The 21041-nt window shown below is 33.7% G+C and overlaps 1 protein-coding gene across 1 annotated transcript in view; it reads left to right on the forward strand.

Annotated features, from left to right (window-relative positions):
- LOC114336494 (lebercilin-like protein) overlaps nucleotides 1-15449 on the forward strand; it is a 52743-nt gene extending 37294 nt beyond the window's left edge. Inside the window, exons 5-6 of the mRNA XM_028286868.2 lie at nucleotides 8260-8848; nucleotides 14946-15449. Of these exons, the coding sequence (XP_028142669.1) occupies nucleotides 8260-8848; nucleotides 14946-15334 (978 nt within the window). The 3' untranslated portion in view covers nucleotides 15335-15449. The remainder of the gene's footprint in view (nucleotides 1-8259; nucleotides 8849-14945) is intronic.
- Nucleotides 15450-21041: the final 5592 nt, after the last annotated feature.

Below are 21041 nucleotides of genomic sequence, written 5' to 3' on the forward strand. Positions count from 1 at the left end.
ATGTATAGGCGTAAGTACGATGTGGGCGGAAAGTGAGACTTACATGAATTTTATTTAAAAATCATTTAAAAATGTGTAACTAATATAATTTTACTTATAAAACTCTCAAATTTGCACAACTTACCATTAAAACATCTTGCTAAACGAGGTTTCATTCAAAAAAATCTCAAAAATTTAATTCAAATGATACGGCGTCTCAAAAAATGTAATTTTTGGAAACTTCGTAGTTTTACAGAATTACTACCATTTTAAGACGATATTACTCAAGTTTGAACAGATTTATTACAATTTTATAGGTGTTTTTTAAAGCTTCGGATGTAATATTTGAAATTCACTAAATTATTTTACTTTACAAAATGAAATAAATAATTTCTTTTGGAGAAAACTAAGAAAGATAAAAAAATGTAATAGACCACTCATCAGCGGTAAAAAACTGTAAAACCGTGGAATTGTGAAAACCAAGGTCGATTTCCTTGAAAATTTGGATTTAGGTAGTAATTATAACCTTTGTCAAAATCTACCCTATGCCGAACTGCCCTTTTGCCCCGGTTGTGAAAATAACCCCATCAAGGGGATGAAAATTTTTTAATTAAAATATTAACTATGGAAATCGATAGAGTGACCAATTCTGAGTAAATTTTGTTCCATAAAATTTTTTTGCAAAATTGACACTTTTCAAGTTATGTACGATTGAAAACTTAAGAAACATCTTTTAAAATCTCTTAAAAAATCTTTCTAGTAAGCTCTGACAAAAGTTTTTTTGCATAAGAACTGACTGAGTTATGACGAAAATAATGTCGCTCTCTGCTTTTTTCTTTTTGAAATGTAAAAAATTAAACCCTCGTCGTTGCAATCCTAATAGAAATGAATAGCTTCCCACTTGAAATTAACTTTATTTAGGTATAATTGATACGATTCATGTGATTCGACCGGTCTGGAATGCTTAGTTTGGAAAAAATAGTTAATTAAATCGAAAATGACATTGTTATAATTTAAAAAAAGTGTATTTTTCTTAAATAAGCCTAAAAGTATTCGTGATACAAAAACAAAAAAAATCAACATTTTCAGTAAAGAAATTTTACAATTAATACTTAAAACATTTTTTCATATTATGAATACTTCTAGATTTATTTAAGAAAAATGCACTTTTTTTTAATTTTAAAAATGTAATTTTCGATTTAATCAACTATTTTTTCTAAACTAAGCATTCCAAAGCGATCAAATCACATGGATCGTATCAATTATACCTAAATAAAGTTCATTTCAAGCGGGAAGCTATTCATTTCTATTAGTATTGCAACGACGAGGGTATAATTTTTACATTTTAAAAAGAAAAAAGCAGAGATATTTTCATCATGTCAGTCAGTTCTTATGTAAAAAACTTTTGTAAGAGCTTATTTGAAAGGTATTTTAATGAGCTTTAAAATATATCTTTTAAGTTTTCCCAAAAAATTGCACTAAATTCTAGTTATTTGAGATTAAATGTTCTCCATTTCGATGTTTTTCGAAAATAACCATCGTTTTAAGAGCAATAACTCAGTAGTTATTGAGATTACGTAGGTCTTTTAGACGCAAATCTCTTTGCTTTTAATTAGCTACAATTTTGTTCTTAATGATTTTTTTCTATAAAATTAAATTTTTTTAAGTTATTCATGAAAAACAGTTATAAAACGTGAGATTTTTCAATTAAAAATGGTTTCAATGGCAATCAACTTGGAAAGTGTCAATTTTGCAAAAAAAATTATAGAACAAAATTTACTCAGAATTGGTCACTATATCGATTTCCATAGTAATTTTGATTAAAAATTTTCATCTCCAAGATGGGGTTGTTTTCACCCCCCAGGGCAAAAGCGCAGTTCGACATAGGATAGATTTTGACAAAGGATATAATTATTACCTAAATCCAAATTTTCAAGGAAATCGACCTTGGTTCTCAAAATTCCACGAGAAAATGGCTTTTGATTGGACTATAATACAAAAATCCAAAATTACATACCTCCAAAAAAATGTTTATACAAAGTGATCAAAACTTTTTCCTGTAAAACTTACCTAAGTATAGAATCTAAGATGCAACCATGAGATATCAAATTTTCTTAATTTTATACGAGGTATGTCAAAAAATATGAATTTCACTCAAGAGTAAAGTACCTTTAAATTTCACAATATCGAAAATTGGTATTAAAAAAAAGTTGTTGGGAATTAAAAACTAAGTTTTAATGTTTAATTACATTCTTCTAATTAAAATATTGTGCACTATAAGGGAACTTAACAGTTAAGCGAAATTCATATTTTTTTACATACCTCGTATAAAATCGAAAAAGTTTAATATCTGATGGCTATATCTTAGATTTTACACCAGTTAGAGCATTTTATGAAGAATATCATAATAATAATAATAAAATGATGAGGGTATCGCGTAATTTGAGAAAAAATTGAAAAAATTTAGAATGATGAAAAATTAGAATGATGTAATTGTATATTAAAACAGAGTTTTTAATTCCAAATAACTTTTCATAGTAACAATTTTTAATATTCTGGAATATAAAGGTACTTTACTCTTTAACGAAATTCATATTTTTGACATAACTCGTATACAATGGATATAATTTCATATCTGTTGGTCGAGTTTTAGATTTTAGACTATTCAGAGCATTTTATGGAGAATAACTTTTTTTCGTTAAATTGATAATAAAAAAAATCCCATATGGTTCCTATCTACGCAGACTTACTGCATAAGAGCTTCTGTATAAGAATTTTCAAATTGTAATGCCATATTCGGGCTCAGCATAATCAAAAACAAAATAGAAACATATTCGATCAAAGTAAAATGATGAAGTCAACGATATTTTTAAAATTATTTATACAAAATAATTGTTATTGTTTAAACAATTAATAAACAATTAGCGGCAAAATCTGTGAGTAGAACTTTTTACTTTACCATGTATATAAACTAACAAAAAAAGTTTTAGAAAAATATAAGCTTGTTTGAGTTATTCCGAAACAATGCATGTTTTCGTTCTATCTTGACTCCCCTAATACCACTGGCGGAGGTTCGAAGCCAGGATGTTTTTATGCGTCCGCACTTTCCCTCTATCTTTCCATTATTAAGTACATGTAGCATTTCACATTTCGGATTTCTCATCTCGAGGACAAAGTACTCTAGTTTTCTTCTTTTTATTATATTCAGTACTTCACTTTCTTTGTTTAGCCGCTGCACTACCGCTTGATTTGTTACTCTTTTCATCCACGATATCCTCAATATTCTGCGGTAAGCCCATATTTTAAAAGCCTCAATCCTCTTGCACATTTTGTCCGTGAGGGTCCATGCTCCCATTCCATAGAACAACATTCTGAATACATAGCAGCGTAATAAGCGCATTTCACATTTTGACTTTGTTAATTGAATTTTTTAACAGTTTCAGGAGATACAGCGAACAATATCCTGAGATTTCTGGGTCGAAAGTTCTTTTCTTTCTTTTTATTTTTCTTGCATACCTCATAAGTCTGATATATACTAATATAATTCGTATTTCACATTAATCTGAACAGGGTATGACAGCCTAGTCTAAAGTTATTCTAATATATAATAAAGGTAATACACGTCTATAATTTTTAAGAAACGCAAATTCTTTATTAACTTTATTAACTGCATCATATCGCCGCCTACGAAAAGTATAACTCCGAAAATTACCGTTAAGAGTAGAACTTTCAATGAACGCCGCGAAAAATATTATTTTCGGTCATATGATTGTAAAAATTATAATCCCTAATAAAGTGTTAGCGAAAAAATTTATTTTTTCAGCAGTATCAGCAAAAAACATCATTTCTGTTTGTGGGTCCACGAAAATTATAATTACTAAAAAGTTCTCAGAAATAATTGTTTTCGTCGGCAGAAACATAAAGAGAAAGGGAAATAATTGTTTTCGTCGGCATTTATTATGAGCTAAATCTTTTCGTTATAAATATTTTGGGAGTTATAATCTTCGCGGACACGCATATAAAAAAAATTGTATTGCCAACACTTATCAAAGACTTATTATTTTCACTGTAAATGTATTAGGAATCACATTAATCATAGGTACCAGCGAAATAAATCTTGATACTTATGTTGTTTTGATTTCAACGCCATTTCTTTCATAAATAGGTATATAAATACAATGTTACCTACTAACTAAATAGAATAGAATATTTTATTTCTATTCATTCTTTTAAGAATTGTTTCACACAGAATATTCAGTAAATAAATGAACAACAGTTTAATATATCTTTTATTGCTGCCAGCCAGACGTTCGGTACAAAAGTGCTATATGGTAACATTATGACTGTGACTGATAAAAAGGAAATATGAAACGCAATGAAAAGTATGCGATAAAAGTAATATAAATTCTTGTTTATTCTAAAATAGGGTATAATTATATTCGTGAACCTTTTGTTTAAATTAAATTAAATTTAAATATACCAAACATAGTCCAAGTAATGAAGCTTGAAATAGAACAAAACCTCGCAATTTTTACAGAATGGATCGATTTGCTTGAAAATTTGAAAATAAGTAGTGGATAGTCCAAGGATCAAAATCTATATGATGCCGAAAGGCGCTTTTACCATGGGGGTGGTTCCCACCCCCTGTTGGGGGTGGAAATTTTTAATTATATTTTGACCGCAAAAGTTGATAAAAACGTTCATTCTAAGCAAAACATGTCCTATACATTTTTTTGATAAAATTAATAGTTTTCGATTTATTTGATATCGAAAGTGTTAGTATTATATCGAAAAATCAATGTTTTTAATAAGTTTTCTGCTAATAACTCCAAAAGTTTTCGTTTTATCAAAACAACCTTACTTAACAAAAATGTACTATTTGAAAAAATAAACAAAATCGTCTTTTTTAATTTTCTTTAAGACCAACAGTAATCAAGGTATACTTTATTATATGTAAGCTCTCCTTTGTCAAATGTTAAATATTGTAGTTTCAAAGTCAAAAGACGGGAAAAATATGCATTTTTCGAGAATAACTTATAAAAACTAATTTAAATAATTTAAAAATATCTATCTATAGAAATAAAAAAGAAGTCTCTAGCTCAAAAATTAAGTGACTTATAATGAAAAGAATGTCAGTCCCTATTTTTTTCAGCGCAAAAGTGGTCGGAAGCAACCCCGTAACCACCACCCTAATTAAAACTAGTCATTGACCTTATTTGGTCTTATTTATTTATGTATTATTAATAAGTTCGAGAAGTTTGACCGACTTAGAATGATTCGTTTTAAAAAAAATGAAGTTAACAGCGATTAACGAATTTTTGTAGTTTGGAAAAAATGGCCTTTTCTTCTGAATAGAAAGATTAGCATCAGAGATGTGAAAAAATATGCAAATATTAAATTGTAGCTAATTTAGTTCCCAAGAATTTGGTATGAAAAAATTTTTCTATGACAAAAATTAAGTGAGCTATTGACAATTAAAACTTGTAATAGCATGCAAAAGCCACCTTTACCAACCCTTTCAAAGTCACCTCTTTTTGTGACTAAGCATTTTAATAATATCTAATATTAATAGTCTTGTAGATCTTGTAAAAACCTACAAAATTCTTTTATACCAAACTTTTTAAGATACAAAATAAAAAAGTTACGGTTAAAAATCAACATATTTTTTTGAGAAAAAAAAGGAGAAATTCAATTGTAAGCATAATAATGCAAGTTAGCGGTGTTTTTAGGCGTTGGCCTTATTCACTCTTCTTTATTTGTGTATTATTAATAGATTCTGGAAGTTTGGCTGGCTTAGAATGATTAGTTTTAAAAAAACTGAAGTTTAAAGCGAATAACGAATGTTTGCAATTTGGTAAAAAATGCCATTTTCTTCAGAATAGAAAGATTAGCATCAAAGATAAGAAGAAATGTTTAAAATTAAATTGTAGGTTATTTAATTCTTAAGAACTTGGTGTAAAAATTTTTTTTCTACGACAAACATTGAGTGAATAGTAAATGAGTATACTATAGAAGAACATTGATTTTTTCTATACAAAACTAAACACTTTCGATAGCGAATAAATCGAAAACTATTAGTTTTATCAAAAAAATGTATACAACATTTTTTGCTTAGAATGAATGTTTTTATCAACTTTTCTATCAACTTAGAAGAACATTGATTTTTTCCACACAAAACTAACACTTTCGATAGCGAATAAATCGAAAACTATTAGTTTTATCAAAAAAATGTATACAACATTTTTTGCTTAGAATGAATGTTTTTATACCCTATTCCACGAACATACGCCTGTTTTGGATTACTTCGACAACGAATATTTTACTGTGCAAAATAAGAAGAACGAAAGTAAATTGCAAATTACATTTTTGTTTATTGGAATAATTATTAGCGCTATTTACTTTCGAACTTTTTATGTTGCACAGTAAAATATTCGTTGTCGAAGTAATCCAAAACAGGCGTATGTTCGTGGAATGGCCCATATCAACTTTTGCTGTCAAAATATAATAAAAAATTTCCACCCCCGAGATGGGGTGGCAACCACCCCCATAATAAAAGCGCCTTTCGGCATCATATAGATTTTGATCCTTGGACTATCCACTACTTATTCTCAAATTGTCAAGCAAATCGATCAATTCTGTAAAAATTGCGGGGTGAAAAGCTTCGGTTCCTGGACTAACAATACCACAAATAATAAAAATATACGACGTACACAGTCGTAATAACCAAAGTCCCCCTCACCCTTTTTCCAGTTTATGGATGTTCCCTTAGTACTAGATACATATTATATTTATCTATTATTAGTTCAAAGTTTGATTGATTAATTGAAAATGTGGCAATTTTATTGTACTTATACAGTGCGCTGGAATAAGTGTTACCCTCCATACTAACTTATTTATTTTCAGCACATAAACAAAACGCTCGGACAGGTCGGTTTTTAAAATAATCATAGAATATTTTAACATCAATGTTTCGAACTTTACGCGATTCTTCTTCAGGTGACAGTCATAACTTTGATTTTTTAAATAGGAAAGTACATTATGTGACACCTCGTTTAAAAGCTTTTGAAATACTGATTACAAAAATGTATAATAATATATTTGAAATTAAAAATTACATTAAATTTTCTCTTCGTTTTCATCTCTGTAACTTATTAAAATAAACGTTATAGAAGTTGTTAAGGACTTTCGGCCCTCGGTAATAATGCAATCTTTCATTCTGCGTTTAATTTTTTCATAAATTCTTATTAGTTTTCTCAGGATTCAAAAAAATGGATGCATTTAAAAAGCATTGGACCTAAATTTTGCCGAATTGGATTTCGTTTTTGTAATTCATTGCACGCTAAGGCAATCATAACATCTTCTTCAGAATCTGATGAACTATTAGAACTCATTTTTAAAATGACTGAAGTCTATATCACACTGTTGCTGACACGAAACTACAGTCGCGTCGCGGTGCGAAACTGCCGATGTGCTAATGTGCCGATGCCGAGGACGCCAACGTGACCGAGTCAGTGCGCGGGTACACTTTGCCGATCATACCGTTCCGAGCCGACCGGTCCGAGATGACCGCTCTATGCCGATTCTAAACCTGACCAAAACAATACCTAATCAGACTCTACTAAAGAACATAAAGATTTCAGCAAAATTAGCTACGCAGGAAATAGAAAATTTAATCACGAGGACAGTTTCTAAGCTTTTTGCTGAATACACTTCTCACAGCAGGCTACGATAGGATCCACGCATAACCAACATTTGCAAAGTGTGCAAAATATCTGTATTTGCAAAGTGTTTTCCTTTTCTGGGGATAAGAAATTATCCCCAACGAAAGGGACACCATCCTATGTATCGGCATTGTTTATCTACACTGGTCTAGTTATACAATGGTATCGGTCTGCTGTTATTTGCAATGCTTTTTTACCTGGTGGTGGATTAGGTCGGTTTTGTATAGGCATTCCAGAGTATTTCAGAACAGCTTATCTAATATGAGAAATTAATTCTGAGGATGCAGCCCTAATTTGCATATATAAAAAGTTATAACTTTTTACTAGGTCTATTCCAAATTATTTAATAAATTGTCTTCGTTGTTTAGTATATTCCCTATTAGGGTTATTATCTATGATTGGTAAGCGTTTACCTATACTGATGACATTTAGGACCTCATAAAAAAATTAGAAGTAGCCATCGTTTAATATTTCTAGACACATTGTAAGGTGACGCCATTTTATGTACACTATCTACTCCACATTTACCGGAGAGTATTAATTTACCTACTATTTTTAGGCAAGAGAAAATGTGGTGCATCCACGCAAAAACAGATTTAATAGGTTAACCAATCAATCCATATCTATGACCACATTGAGTTCAATTCCTCAACCATTAAAATCGAAAAACTCGGATAATAAAAGAGAGAGACTGTCAACGATAGCAGATAATGAGGATACAAAATTACCAGTTACAAATATAAAGTTAGAACCAATAAAGTATATTAAAACTGAAGAGTCGTCTAGAAAATCTAACGATATGCTTAGTATACCATCGGAAGTTATTAAAAACAGACTGTCAAGCGGGTCCAAATCAAGAGAAAGTGGTGAATCGGAAAATTGTTCAGAACTATCCTTCGGCTTTTTCGAATCTTACAGCGAAGAAAAAGGCAGTTTTGATGATGTTAGAACTAGCTCTACAGAGAAGAGTGAAAGAGATGTTAGAACAAGATCGGCAGACATGAGTTCGTCAGATAACAATAATAAATCTTCAGATGGAACTCAGTCGGATACAAGTGAAGAGAGACTGGAAAATATAAGTTCAAATGTGAATGATGCTATTAAAAACGCTGCACAAAATATTGAGTCTGAGTTTCAGAATAAACTAGGTAAGTATGATTTTTTTAATCGCTTTTTTATCATAAACTTAATATAGGTAATATATAATATAAACGAAAATAAAAAAAACCGCTAAACGCGGTAAAAAATGAGTGGCGCACACAATATTACAGCTACAAAAGAGCTAATATGAATATTGAGTGGCGCAAAATTATATTTTCATTTTGATGGAAAATAAAACGATAGTTTTATTTTGAAAGATTTTTCCATAATATTTGTTAAATTTGAACTAAAACGCGCCACAAAAGGGTCTCAAACTGCAAACTTGATCAAAGGTATTCTTTTTTGGCGCATTTTACTTCAAAGTTAGCAAATACTATGGAAAAATCTTTCAAAATAAAACGAGAATTTTATTTTCCATCAAAATGAAAATACATTTTTGCACTACGTAATATTCATATCAGCTTATTTGTAGCTAGAATTTTGTGTGCGCCACTCATTTTTACCGCCTTTAGTGGTTTTTTAATCTTGTATCAGTAGTTATCCCAAGTTTTTTATAAATTAAAATTTAATTTAATATATTTAATTTACATTTAATGTATGAACTTGCTTGTTTCTCGATCACACGTTAAGCGTTATAAATCGTCGCATTATCGCACAGTTGGTCTAGTGGTTACGACTTACGACCCTAGGGAATACGAGTTCATATCCCAGTCATCCCAATATTTTTTTTTCAATATAATTCTTTGTACTAGATTTTTTTTATTCGAAATAGCTTGAAAAAAATATGGCTATGGCTGGCAAATGAACTCGGATGGCCCGATCAAGTTAAGCGTCGTAACCACTAGACCATTTCGGCGATAATGTATGTGTGTGTGTGTGTGTGTGTGTGTGTGTGTGTGTGTGTGTGTGTGTGTGTGTGTGTGTGTGTGTGTGTGTGTGTGTGTGTGTGTGTGTGTGTGTGTGTGTGTGTGTGTGTGTGTGTGTGTGTGTGTGTGTGTGTGTGTGTGTGTGTGTGTGTGTGTGTGTGTGTGTGTGTGTGTGTGTGTGTGTGTGTGTGTGTGTGTGTGTGTGTGTGTGTGTGTGTGTGTGTGTGTGTGTGTGTGTGTGTGTGTGTGTGTGTGTGTGTGTGTGTGTGTGTGTGTGTGTGTGTGTGTGTGTGTGTGTGTGTGTGTGTGTGTGTGTGTGTGTGTGTGTGTGTGTGTGTGTGTGTGTGTGTGTGTGTGTGTGTGTGTGTGTGTGTGTGTGTGTGTGTGTGTGTGTGTGTGTGTGTGTGTGTGTGTGTGTGTGTGTGTGTGTGTGTGTGTGTGTGTGTGTGTGTGTGTGTGTGTGTGTGTGTGTGTGTGTGTGTGTGTGTGTGTGTGTGTGTGTGTGTGTGTGTGTGTGTGTGTGTGTGTGTGTGTGTGTGTGTGTGTGTGTGTGTGTGTGTGTGTGTGTGTGTGTGTGTGTGTGTGTGTGTGTGTGTGTGTGTGTGTGTGTGTGTGTGTGTGTGTGTGTGTGTGTGTGTGTGTGTGTGTGTGTGTGTGTGTGTGTGTGTGTGTGTGTGTGTGTGTGTGTGTGTGTGTGTGTGTGTGTGTGTGTGTGTGTGTGTGTGTGTGTGTGTGTGTGTGTGTGTGTGTGTGTGTGTGTGTGTGTGTGTGTGTGTGTGTGTGTGTGTGTGTGTGTGTGTGTGTGTGTGTGTGTGTGTGTGTGTGTGTGTGTGTGTGTGTGTGTGTGTGTGTGTGTGTGTGTGTGTGTGTGTGTGTGTGTGTGTGTGTGTGTGTGTGTGCGCGCGCGCGCGCGCAGGTCTGGGTGAGAATGAAAGAGAGCTTTCTACGACCAATTAGGAGACGTCCTGAGTGATATTCCTTCAGAGGAGAAAGTTATAATAAGAGGTCACTTCAATGCACATGTGGGCCAAGCCAAGGCAGGATACGAAGCAATACATGGGGGATTAGGCTTTGGAACTACAAATGAAGCTGGAGATGATATGCTTGAATTAGCAACAGCACTAGATATGGCGATTGTTAACACGTTCTTTAAAAAGAGAAAAACTCAACTTATTACCTACAAAAGTGGACAACATCAATCCCAAATAGACTACTTCATTATTCGCGGTGTGCAAGTACTTGGAAGGGAAACGAGAAACGACCGTGCGCGAGTCGCGGAGAAATATTGCAACTATCTTAAATAATTCATATTGTCAATTGAAATTGTCAAATTGACGTATATTTCATACATTCTGTCATTGAAGCAGAAAAATTATATATTGCTCGACAATATCGATATGATATGCAATTATTATATAAAGGTAAATTTAATTAATTGTATTTTGCTTGCATTACTGCATTTTAATAACTAATTTTATTTACTACATACAATTGTTTACGTTTGCATAACATAACCTGCATCTTATTTTTTCTTCTTATTATTTTTTTGGACTATGGCCTTGACAATTATCCAGTAACCAGGACTAATATAATTGGCCAATATAATTAAAAGTGCGAATAAAAGTACAGAGCGTAGAAATAGGGGTCGCTTTGCCGAACTTGCACGGTCCCAATAAGGAAAGAAGACATACGTGAATGCAAGGACTGCAAGGTAATAGTTATTGAGACAGTCAGCCAACAACATAAGCTGCTTGTTCTGGACATCGAAGTAAAAAGTGAAGCTAAACCAAAATATCGGAGAGGACCACAAAAAATCAAGTGGTGGATGCTTAAAGATGAGAAAGAAGGTCTATTCGTGGAAAGAATAGTAGACAAAATATGTTGGAACATGAAAGAAAGCCCTAATACAATTTTGAGAAAAATGGCCAGTATTATTAGAGAGACTGCTATTGAAATACTTTCGTCTGGAAAACGTCAGGAAAAAAGTTTGAGGATAAAAAGACTTGGTGGTGGTCAAACGAAGTACAAGGAAAAATAAAAGAGAAGGGAAAATTATATAAAGTGGCAAAAAACCAGATCCGACACAGATCTTCAAAACTATATGGTGGCGAAAAAGGAAACGAAAGTAGCAGTAGCAAAAGTTAAAGCAGACGCTTATTCAAACCTATACGATCAACTTGACACCAGGGAAGGTGAAACGAAAATATATAAAATAGCCACACAGAGAGCAAATAAAGCAAAAATTTAATGAGATTAGATGTATCCGAGATGAAAATAATAAAATATTAGTTCACGAAAAGGATGTCAAAAAGAGATAGAGAAAGTACTTTGACAGCTTACTAAATGAAGAATTTGACAGACAGCCTGTAGAGTTAACGGAGACAATAGCAGAAATGGTCACCAAAATAAAAAACGAGAAAGTGGCTCAAGCGCTTAAAAAAAATAAAGAAAAGAGAAGCGGTAGGACTAGATGATATTCCTGGGGAAGTATGGAGAGCATTGGGAGAGACAGGAACAAGGTGGCTAGCAGGTTTATTTAATAGAATTATGGAAGTTGGACAAATGCCAGACGAATGGAGAAGCAGTATACTAATACCTGTCTACAAAAACAAGGGAGATATACAACAATGTACAAAGTACAGGGCTATAAAACTGCTTAGCCACACCATGAAAATATGGGAAAGAGTAACTATTGATAGACGGATATGTGAAGAGACCAAAATATCCGAGAATCAATTTGGTTTTATGCAGGGCAGATCAACAACAGATGCAATTTTCATTATAAGTCAGTTGATGGAAAAATACAGGAATAAAGAAACAAACGCTTATATGGTATTCATTGATCTTGAGAAATCATATGAAAGAGTTCCTCGAGAGATTCTGTGGTGGCCACTCAATAAGAAAGGAGTCCCTGGTGAATATGTAAAGATTGTGAGGGATATGTATGAGGAAGTAACGATTAGTGTTAGGACAGGTGTGGGAGAGACTGAAAAATTTCATGTGAAAGTAGGATTTCACCAAGGCTCGGTGCTTAGTCCGTATTTATTCTCATTAGTTTTGGACCAGATAACAGCGAAACTACAGAGTAACATTCCATGGTGCTTAATGTATGCTGATGATGTCGTGTTAGTAGGAAATAGTGAAAGAGACTTATAACAAAAACTGGAACAGTGGAGACAAGCTCTGGAGGAAAAAGGTTTAAAACTTAGTAGGACAAAGACAGAGTATTTGCAATGTTCATTTAAAGATGGAGTTAATACAAATAAAATGGTATCTTTGGATGGTGAACTGATTGTAAAAAGCAATAGTTTTAAGTGCCTGGGATCGGTATTACAGAGTAATGGAGAAATAGATGGAAATGCATGCAATAGAATTACGGCTGGATAGGTGAAGTGGAAGGAAGCGAGTGGTATGCTGTGTGACAGGAAAATTTCAATGAAGTTAAAATTGAAAATGAGAATATTTGGGGAAGTCTAGGTGTGGCACCAATTGATGCCAAAATGAGAGAGCATAGGTTGAGATAGTTTGGTCATGTTCAACGTCGAGACGCTAATTACCCAATACGAAGAATTGCTGAAGTGCAGATTCCTGGAAGGAGTAGGAGACGAAGACCAAAGAAGACGTGGGGGGAAACGATTACGCAGGACATGTTGGTAAAGGGGACTAATATTGATATGACCCAAGATAGAATTGTATGGAGAAATGCAATAAGGGAAGCCGACCCCGCATAGGGATAAGGCAAAGAGAATGATGATGATGTTGTTTATATTTCCAAAGATTTTTCCCATTTTTCTACAGATGGGATTAAGTTAATGTTGCGATTTACTGAGTCAATTATATTGTTTACATTTTTTTATTGCAAGTTTGTCTATGTTTTACATTTCATTTAGTTCTTTTACGCACAACTTTAGTTAATTCATTGTAACTTTTAACTAACATAATAGCCCCGTTAAATTATGTCTTTCATCATCCAGCCTCAAAAGTCCACTGCTGAACATAGGCCTTATTTAGCCTTCTTAAATCGTCAGTCCATCTTGTAGATGGTCAACAGACGCTTCTCTTGTCTTCCCTTGGTCTATTCTCCAATAAATTCTTTCTCCATCGCCCATCTATCATTTGTCGTCTATCTGTCATTTTCTCTATGTGTTCTTCCCATCTCCATTTTAGTCTGGCTATCCTTTCGATAACGTCAGTCTCCTTGGTTCTCCTTCTGATCTCTTCACTTTATTATCTCTCAAAGAGTTGTTCGTAACATGAAACGCTCCATCCTTCTTTTTGTGACTCTCTGGTAGCCGAGGCTTTTGTTAAGACAAGTGTTTCTGCTCCGTATGCCAAGAATGGGAGGACGCACTGATCAAATACCTTTTTCTTCAGTCATGTGGGCAGTTCAGTTTTAAAAGATTCTCTTAGTTTTCCATATGCTGCCCACCAAAGACCGATTCTTCTCTTCAGTTTATGGGTCTGATTATCCATGCTAATAATAATTTCATGTCTCAGGTTTTTATATCTATCAACGTGTTTTATTTCTTTCCCACCAATACTGATGTTCTGGTTGGGTACCAAAATTTACAATACAATCAAACTACATTTTCTGTAGCCACGAGTTCCTGTACCATTTCTCTTACCATTCCTAGATCATCAGTTCATTCCCCTTGTCAGCCAATTCAAATCCTTAAAAGTATGTTCTAGCACCGTATTAAAAAGTTTAGGTGACATTGGTTCTCCTTGTCTAACCCCCTGTTCTATTTTTATGAGATTATTGCTAGTATGTAATTTGACAGTAGTTGTTGCCTTTAGGTATATTTTGTGTAATAATTTTGTATACCTATAATCTAGTCTGCATTTTTTAAGAGCCTTTAATATTTTGCTTAGCTCAATTGTGTCAAAGGCTTTGTGAAAATCAATAAATATTAGCACTATAGGTTTATTGTATTCCACTACTTTCTCCATTAATTAGGGTTTTTATACTTTGTATATGGTCATTAGTTCCCTAACTTTTTTGGAATCCTGCCTGTTCTCTTGGTTGATTTAGTTTCTAATATTCTTTACATTCTCTTAACTATTATTCACGTAAACAACTTACATATGGCTGAGTAGGCTAATCGGTCTGTAATTCTCTAAATTTGCTTTGTCTCCTGCTTTGTGTAGTAGAATCAAAGTAGCGTTGTTCCAGTCTGTTGGATATGGTCTTTGTGAAGGCAGATATTGAAAAGCAGTTTATTTTTTCAAGTAATATAAAAATTATGTCTTTATTCCTAATTAATATACTTTTTTTCAGGTACTTATTGTTCCGACGTAGTGGCCAATGTCAGAAAGTGCTCGGAACGACTGGAGTGCCAGAAGAAAAGTCTAAAGCTATACAAAAAGGATACAGACATTCTGTTAGACACTTTCGAAAAAACAACAAAATTTGAGGATAATCTCAAAGATTCTTTTAATTTCGATCCTCTTAACGACGATTTTCTAAAGGACATTCTTTCAGATAATTACATAATCAAAAGCAAAAAGGATAGAAACGGCAACGTGAAAAAGCAGGACAAATTTAGTGTTTGTGATAGAAAAAAGTTATTAAACACGTTGAAGGCAATAGATGCAGGTGATAGTATTGAAATTATTGACGAGATACCTACTCACAAGTTTAAGGAAATGGATCAGATAATCGGCTGATAAATGAGTTCAAATATATTTGGTTGTTTAAGACATTTACGTACAATAATCGGATAAATAAAGTATTTATTTATTTAATGTGAATATTTTAAAATAAATTTCCAATCAAACTTGATATTTGTTATTATTGTTGGTAGAAATAAAATGGAAGACTTGTTCAACAAAAATGAAGGAAGATGAACAATAAATTAGGATGGCAATCTTACTACCATTTAGAGCGTAAGAAGCAATGTAATAAATTACAATCCGAAGGACCACCCAATATCGTGGGAAATAAAGAATACAAGCATTAACAAATATGCAATTTAAATAATATTTAACTTTGTTACTATAATAGTGCAGTCACTGAAGGTTTTCACCTCCGATTTCGTTGAACCTCCCTCGATTTTCATGAAAAATGGTTAGTAGTTAGATACCTCAAGCAACAAAGGTGACATGATGCCAACTTGCGATTTTATCCTGGGGGTGGATGCACCCCTTCTCGGGGTGAAAATGATTTTATTAAAAATAATTTATTATAAATCGATAGTGGGACAAATTCTAAGCAAAATTTGTTATATAAAGTTATTAACATAAATCGATACTTTTTGAGTTTTTAAAGATCAAAGATTTTATTTTTTCGTAAAAATGCATGTTTTAAAACTGTTGCACGTATAACTCAATAACTATAAACTTTTACGAAAAACTTTCCAAAGTTAATATTACCAAAATTGAAGACAATAAAAAATTGAATACACTCCTCACTTAAAGAACTAAACTAATGTTAATTCAAAGTGAGTTATGGGTAATTGAATGTATATTTTTTTCGACGAGTATTCAAATCTAAGTATTCAAGCTTAAATAACGGGAAAACGATGCATTTTATAAAATATACCTGCTAAACACTTATCAAAGTACGAAAGTACTTCGGAATACCTATCAAATGAGCTCCAGAAGTTAATAGCATCAAAATAATTAAGCAAGTTATGGTGAAAATAAGAGAACCGTTTTGAATTTTTTTTTTTTGGAGAAAGTGAAAAATAAAACATACCCTATTTCCACAAAAATAAAAATTTATAGTAATCCTTACAAGAATTTCTTTATATCTGTTCCGACGTGTGTTCGGGAACGATTAACTTCAATTAAAATAAGTGTAAAAACAACAACTCGTCAATAATATATTTATTTGTGTCGGTAAAATAGCGTGAATATTGATCGAAAGAGGGTTTGTTATTCTTTGCGAGTGTGGTGGTGTGTCCGCGCCGGGTGGTTGCTGTGACTATACATACTGAAAAAAAATACATGTCTGTGGTTTTACGTTGAAGATTAATTTATCGACATAAAGAGGCTGGTCCTTTATCTGATGTTTTAAAAGCTGAAAACATTTCTGTCAAGAAGCGTCCTCGAATGCATTCAAAAAGTGATTCATTGACATAAGGTCTGATAAGGTTTACTATTTAATGGGGAATTTTTAAACTGAGACTGAACAGGCCATTACCATTTACCATCTGGTTTCGTATAGAAACAATTGTGAATTTTAAATGACCCATATTATTTTCGTTTAGAAAAGAAAGTTAATATTTAAAATTAGCAATAAAAAAAATAATAAATGAAGCGTGTCGCTATACACCCCCGTTCGAGACTATAAGACGATAGATAATACATAATATCTATGCTTCTTTTCATGAGCATTTTTCAGTGCGTCACAAATGATAGAAAAAAAGGTAAGTCCGTGATAATATACATTTTAGTGACATGACATTTTAGTTGAATCTGACAGTTGTCAAATTTTATTTGCAATTTGACATAAAAACAAATCAATTGTGTTTATTGCATTTATAAAATGGTATTTTTTATTTGTATATTCTTTTAAATTGTTCAGATTATATTCGTAGGTATGTTATATAATTCGCAAATTATTTTATGTTCTATTATAGCGCCATCTATTGACAACTAGAATAAATGTTATAAATGTCACCGACGAAATGTAATCACCGACGTGCGTTTTTTTCTGTCACATCCAATTTAATGCGTTAGAAAGAAATCGAAAAACTGTGACGCACTGAAAGATCCTCATGAGAAAAAGCATACCTATGATGAAAATTGAAAATAACAGAGAAAAAAAAAACAACGCAGTGTTTATACGAGGGGAAAAAATCACTGAATTCACTGAAAAATGTTTTAACCGACACTTGCTTGGTATCTTCCAGTGAATCTTGTTTTTCTCTTCTGGGGTCATTGTCTGGGTTCGTTTTGCTGGACACTGTCATTTTTCCTGGCTAGTAATGGATATTTTCGTGAAACTCGTACGCCAGTTTCAATCTGTCTCTGGAAATTGTTATTTCTTTTCCATTTACACGGACGACAAAAGTCTTGTCTCCCCGTTTGACTACAGGAAAAAGACCGTGATATTTGTTTTCTAGGCTGCTTTTGTTTGTATCACGGCGGACGAAAACGTGAGAGGTGGTTTTCATGTCTTTGAATATAAAGGTGCTTTTGGATCCATGTTGCGACGGTTGCTTAGGACGGAGATTTTCGAAATGGTTTTTAAGTATTTTTAATTAAATGTGAGCACTTTCGTCGGTGTTTCTTTGCGACGAAAACAATAGTTCCCTGGCAAACACAATGGTTCTCCATAAACGAGTTCGGCGGCTGAAGTACCTAAATCTTCTCTCCACGCTGCTCGTATGCCCAGTAAAACTGAAGGTATGCTTTCGGTCTATCGGATATTTTCATGACATCGAATTGCTGCTTTTAACTGTCGATGAATCCTTTCTACCATACCATTTGCTTGAGGATGATAGGCGGTTGTCATTAAATGGGTAGTTCCAGTTAATTTGCAGATTGATTTGAAGAGATGCGATTCGAATTGTCGGCCTTAATCTGTTATGATGCGTTTAGGAGTGCCAAAACGAGCTATCCAACCAGACAAAAATGTTCTGGCTACTAATGTGTCTGCTTCTTGATTAGGCATTGGGAAGGCTTCTGGCCAACGTGTGAAACAATCGACGCATGTTAGAAAGTATCTGTTTCCTTCTGAGCTCGGCATCACTATAATGTGGACGTGTTCGAATCGGCTGGAAGGTGGTAGAAAACTTCCTACCAATGTGGCGCGATATTTTTGATTTTTGGCACTGTAGACACGCTCGAGTCCATTTCCTCACATCTGATTTAATGGGAGGCCAAACATATCGCTTTGTGATCATCTTCACAGAACTGTTCATTCCGGGATGTGCTATGTTATGCATGGTGCGAAAAATTGCCATTCAGAGTGGTTTCGGTACAAATGGTCTGGCTGTAGATGTTGATATGTCACAGTAAAAACTTACGTTTTGTTCAGAAAAGCGTATTTTCTTTATTTGCAGTGATGTTATCTCTCTTAAGAAAGTTTGCAGTTCTGGATCTGTTTCTTGTGCGAGAGCTAAGTCCATGATGTCGATATCTTTCTTGATGCTATCGACTCGAGATAGTGCGTCTGCCACAATATTCGTTAATCCAGAAATGTGCTGATTAGTGCAAAACTGTCCTATACAAGGTGTTTCATTAATAATTGTCCATATAATAACTGAAGAAACCTTAGCACAAAATACGAAGATTTAACCTAAAATACTTAAATAAAATGTGGTTTCTTACTGAGTTACAGGGTGTTTTATCTAAAAAATTAAAAATAATTTTTGTTCAGCATTTTAAAACTAATAATAATTATTTTGTATTTTGACAACGACACCCGACTTGGGCTTCGAAACGTTAATAAATTCATTTTTTTTGGTAAAATTCTGGCTTATTTCCCATTTAAAATAGTTCATTTTAAAACTATTCGACGTATTCTTTTCATACTTGGCAGGTAGTATAGGTACTGTACAAACTACTAAATTATGTTAAACAAAAGTTTCTGGCTGTTACCAGAGGCGTACGACGGGGAAAAGTGAATGGTTGACCCTCTCCAAATTCTACGCCACTGGCGAAATTGCTATTTTAGTTCAATTTTTGGATTCTCCAATACGTTCTATGAAAATAATATATTCTTCATTAGTAACGATAAAGTCATTAGTTTTCGAGATCTTTGAAGTTAAAAATGAAACGACACGGTTATTTTGATTAATGTATTGTGTCGCTTCATTTTTAATTTTAAATATCTAGAAAACTAATCATTTTATCGTTACGAATGAAGAGTATAACGTTTACATAAAAAGTATTGCAAAATCAAAAAATTACACTAAAATAGCAATTTCGTAAGTGGCGTAGAATTTGGGAAGGGTCAATCATCCACTATCCCATGTCGTACGCCTCTGGTAGTAGCTAGAAACGTTAATTTATCTTAACTTAGTAGGGTGTACAGTACCTACACTTTCTGCCAAGTATGATAAGGATACGCCAAATAGTTTTAAAGTACTGGGTACAAAAATAATTTTTAAATTTTAATCATATTATGAATCATATAATAAATTAATCAAAATAACTGTGCCGTTTCATATTTAACTTCAAATATCTCGAAAACTAATGACTTCCTCGTTACCAATAAAGAGTATATTATTTACGTAGAAAGTATTGGAGAATCTAAAAATGGCACTAAAATAGTAATTCCTCCAGTGGCGTAGAATTTGTGAAGGGTCAACCATTCAGCATCGTACGCCTCTGGTAATAGCTAGAAACGTTTGTTTATCATAATTTAGTAGGGTGTCTAGTAGTCACACTTTCTGACAAGTATGAAAAGGATACGTCGAATAGTTTTAAAATGCGGAGCAAAAATAGTTTTTAAATTTTTAGATAAAACACCCTGTAGGCACCCAAGGAACCACATTTTATTTCAGTATAGAAAAACCCTCAGTATAGAAAAAACGGGTGGGCCTGGTGTTGTATCGATGTGGTGCTTGGTTTGATGCTGAATGTCTTTCACGATACCGGCGGGTCGCGTGATTTCCGGAAATCGTATCAACAGTTCATGGTAACGCGACACTTCCGCGATAGACTTTACGCTACTATCTAAGCAATCTTTAACGAGTCCCTTAGTTCGAAGGGCTGTCGTACTGTCTATTAAGCACTGGTTAGCAATGTCCACTAGGAGAGCGAAATGAGAAAGAAAATCAGCTCCGATAATAGGCTTTGAAATGTCCGCCACTACGAATCGCCACGTAAAATCACGCCGTAGTCCGATATTTAAGGTCAAGTTCACATAACCGTATGTCGCGATTTTAGTGTCATTGGCCGCGTATAGTTCGTATGTAGTCTTCTCGCGTGCACCCCGTACATATTTTCGCGGGAAAACGCACAGATCGTCACCGGTGTCGATTAAAAATTGTTTTTTGGTATCATAGTCTGTTACGAAAAGGCGGCGAGACTTTGGGCTTGGATCGGATGCCGCACCCACCGACTGCCCGCGATGTTTTCCTGATGCTTGCACGGAGGTGTACATTTTTGAGCCCGGTCACCAAAACGGTAGTGATACCAACAAATGTCACTATTACGTTCCCTGCTGTAGCTCCTGTCTCTAGGATAAGGTCTGCCTCTTGAGTTGCTGCGGTTACGACGGTATGTATTCGTTTGTGCTTGAGCATTTGACAAGCTAGCTAGCTGAATTTTCATTTCAGCTAATTCGGCTGTCAATTTCCCGATGGTACTTTCTAGCGCGTTAGAAGTTTCTGAGATTTGGGCCCTAGGAGCTATAGCTTCAGAGACTGTGTCAGCTAGCTCGGCAACTGCGTCCAAGTTAGCGGTTGATTGAGTAGCT

Source organism: Diabrotica virgifera, chromosome 8 (assembly GCF_917563875.1).
Source record: "Diabrotica virgifera virgifera chromosome 8, PGI_DIABVI_V3a".
In the NCBI taxonomy this organism is placed as follows: domain Eukaryota; kingdom Metazoa; phylum Arthropoda; class Insecta; order Coleoptera; family Chrysomelidae; genus Diabrotica; species Diabrotica virgifera.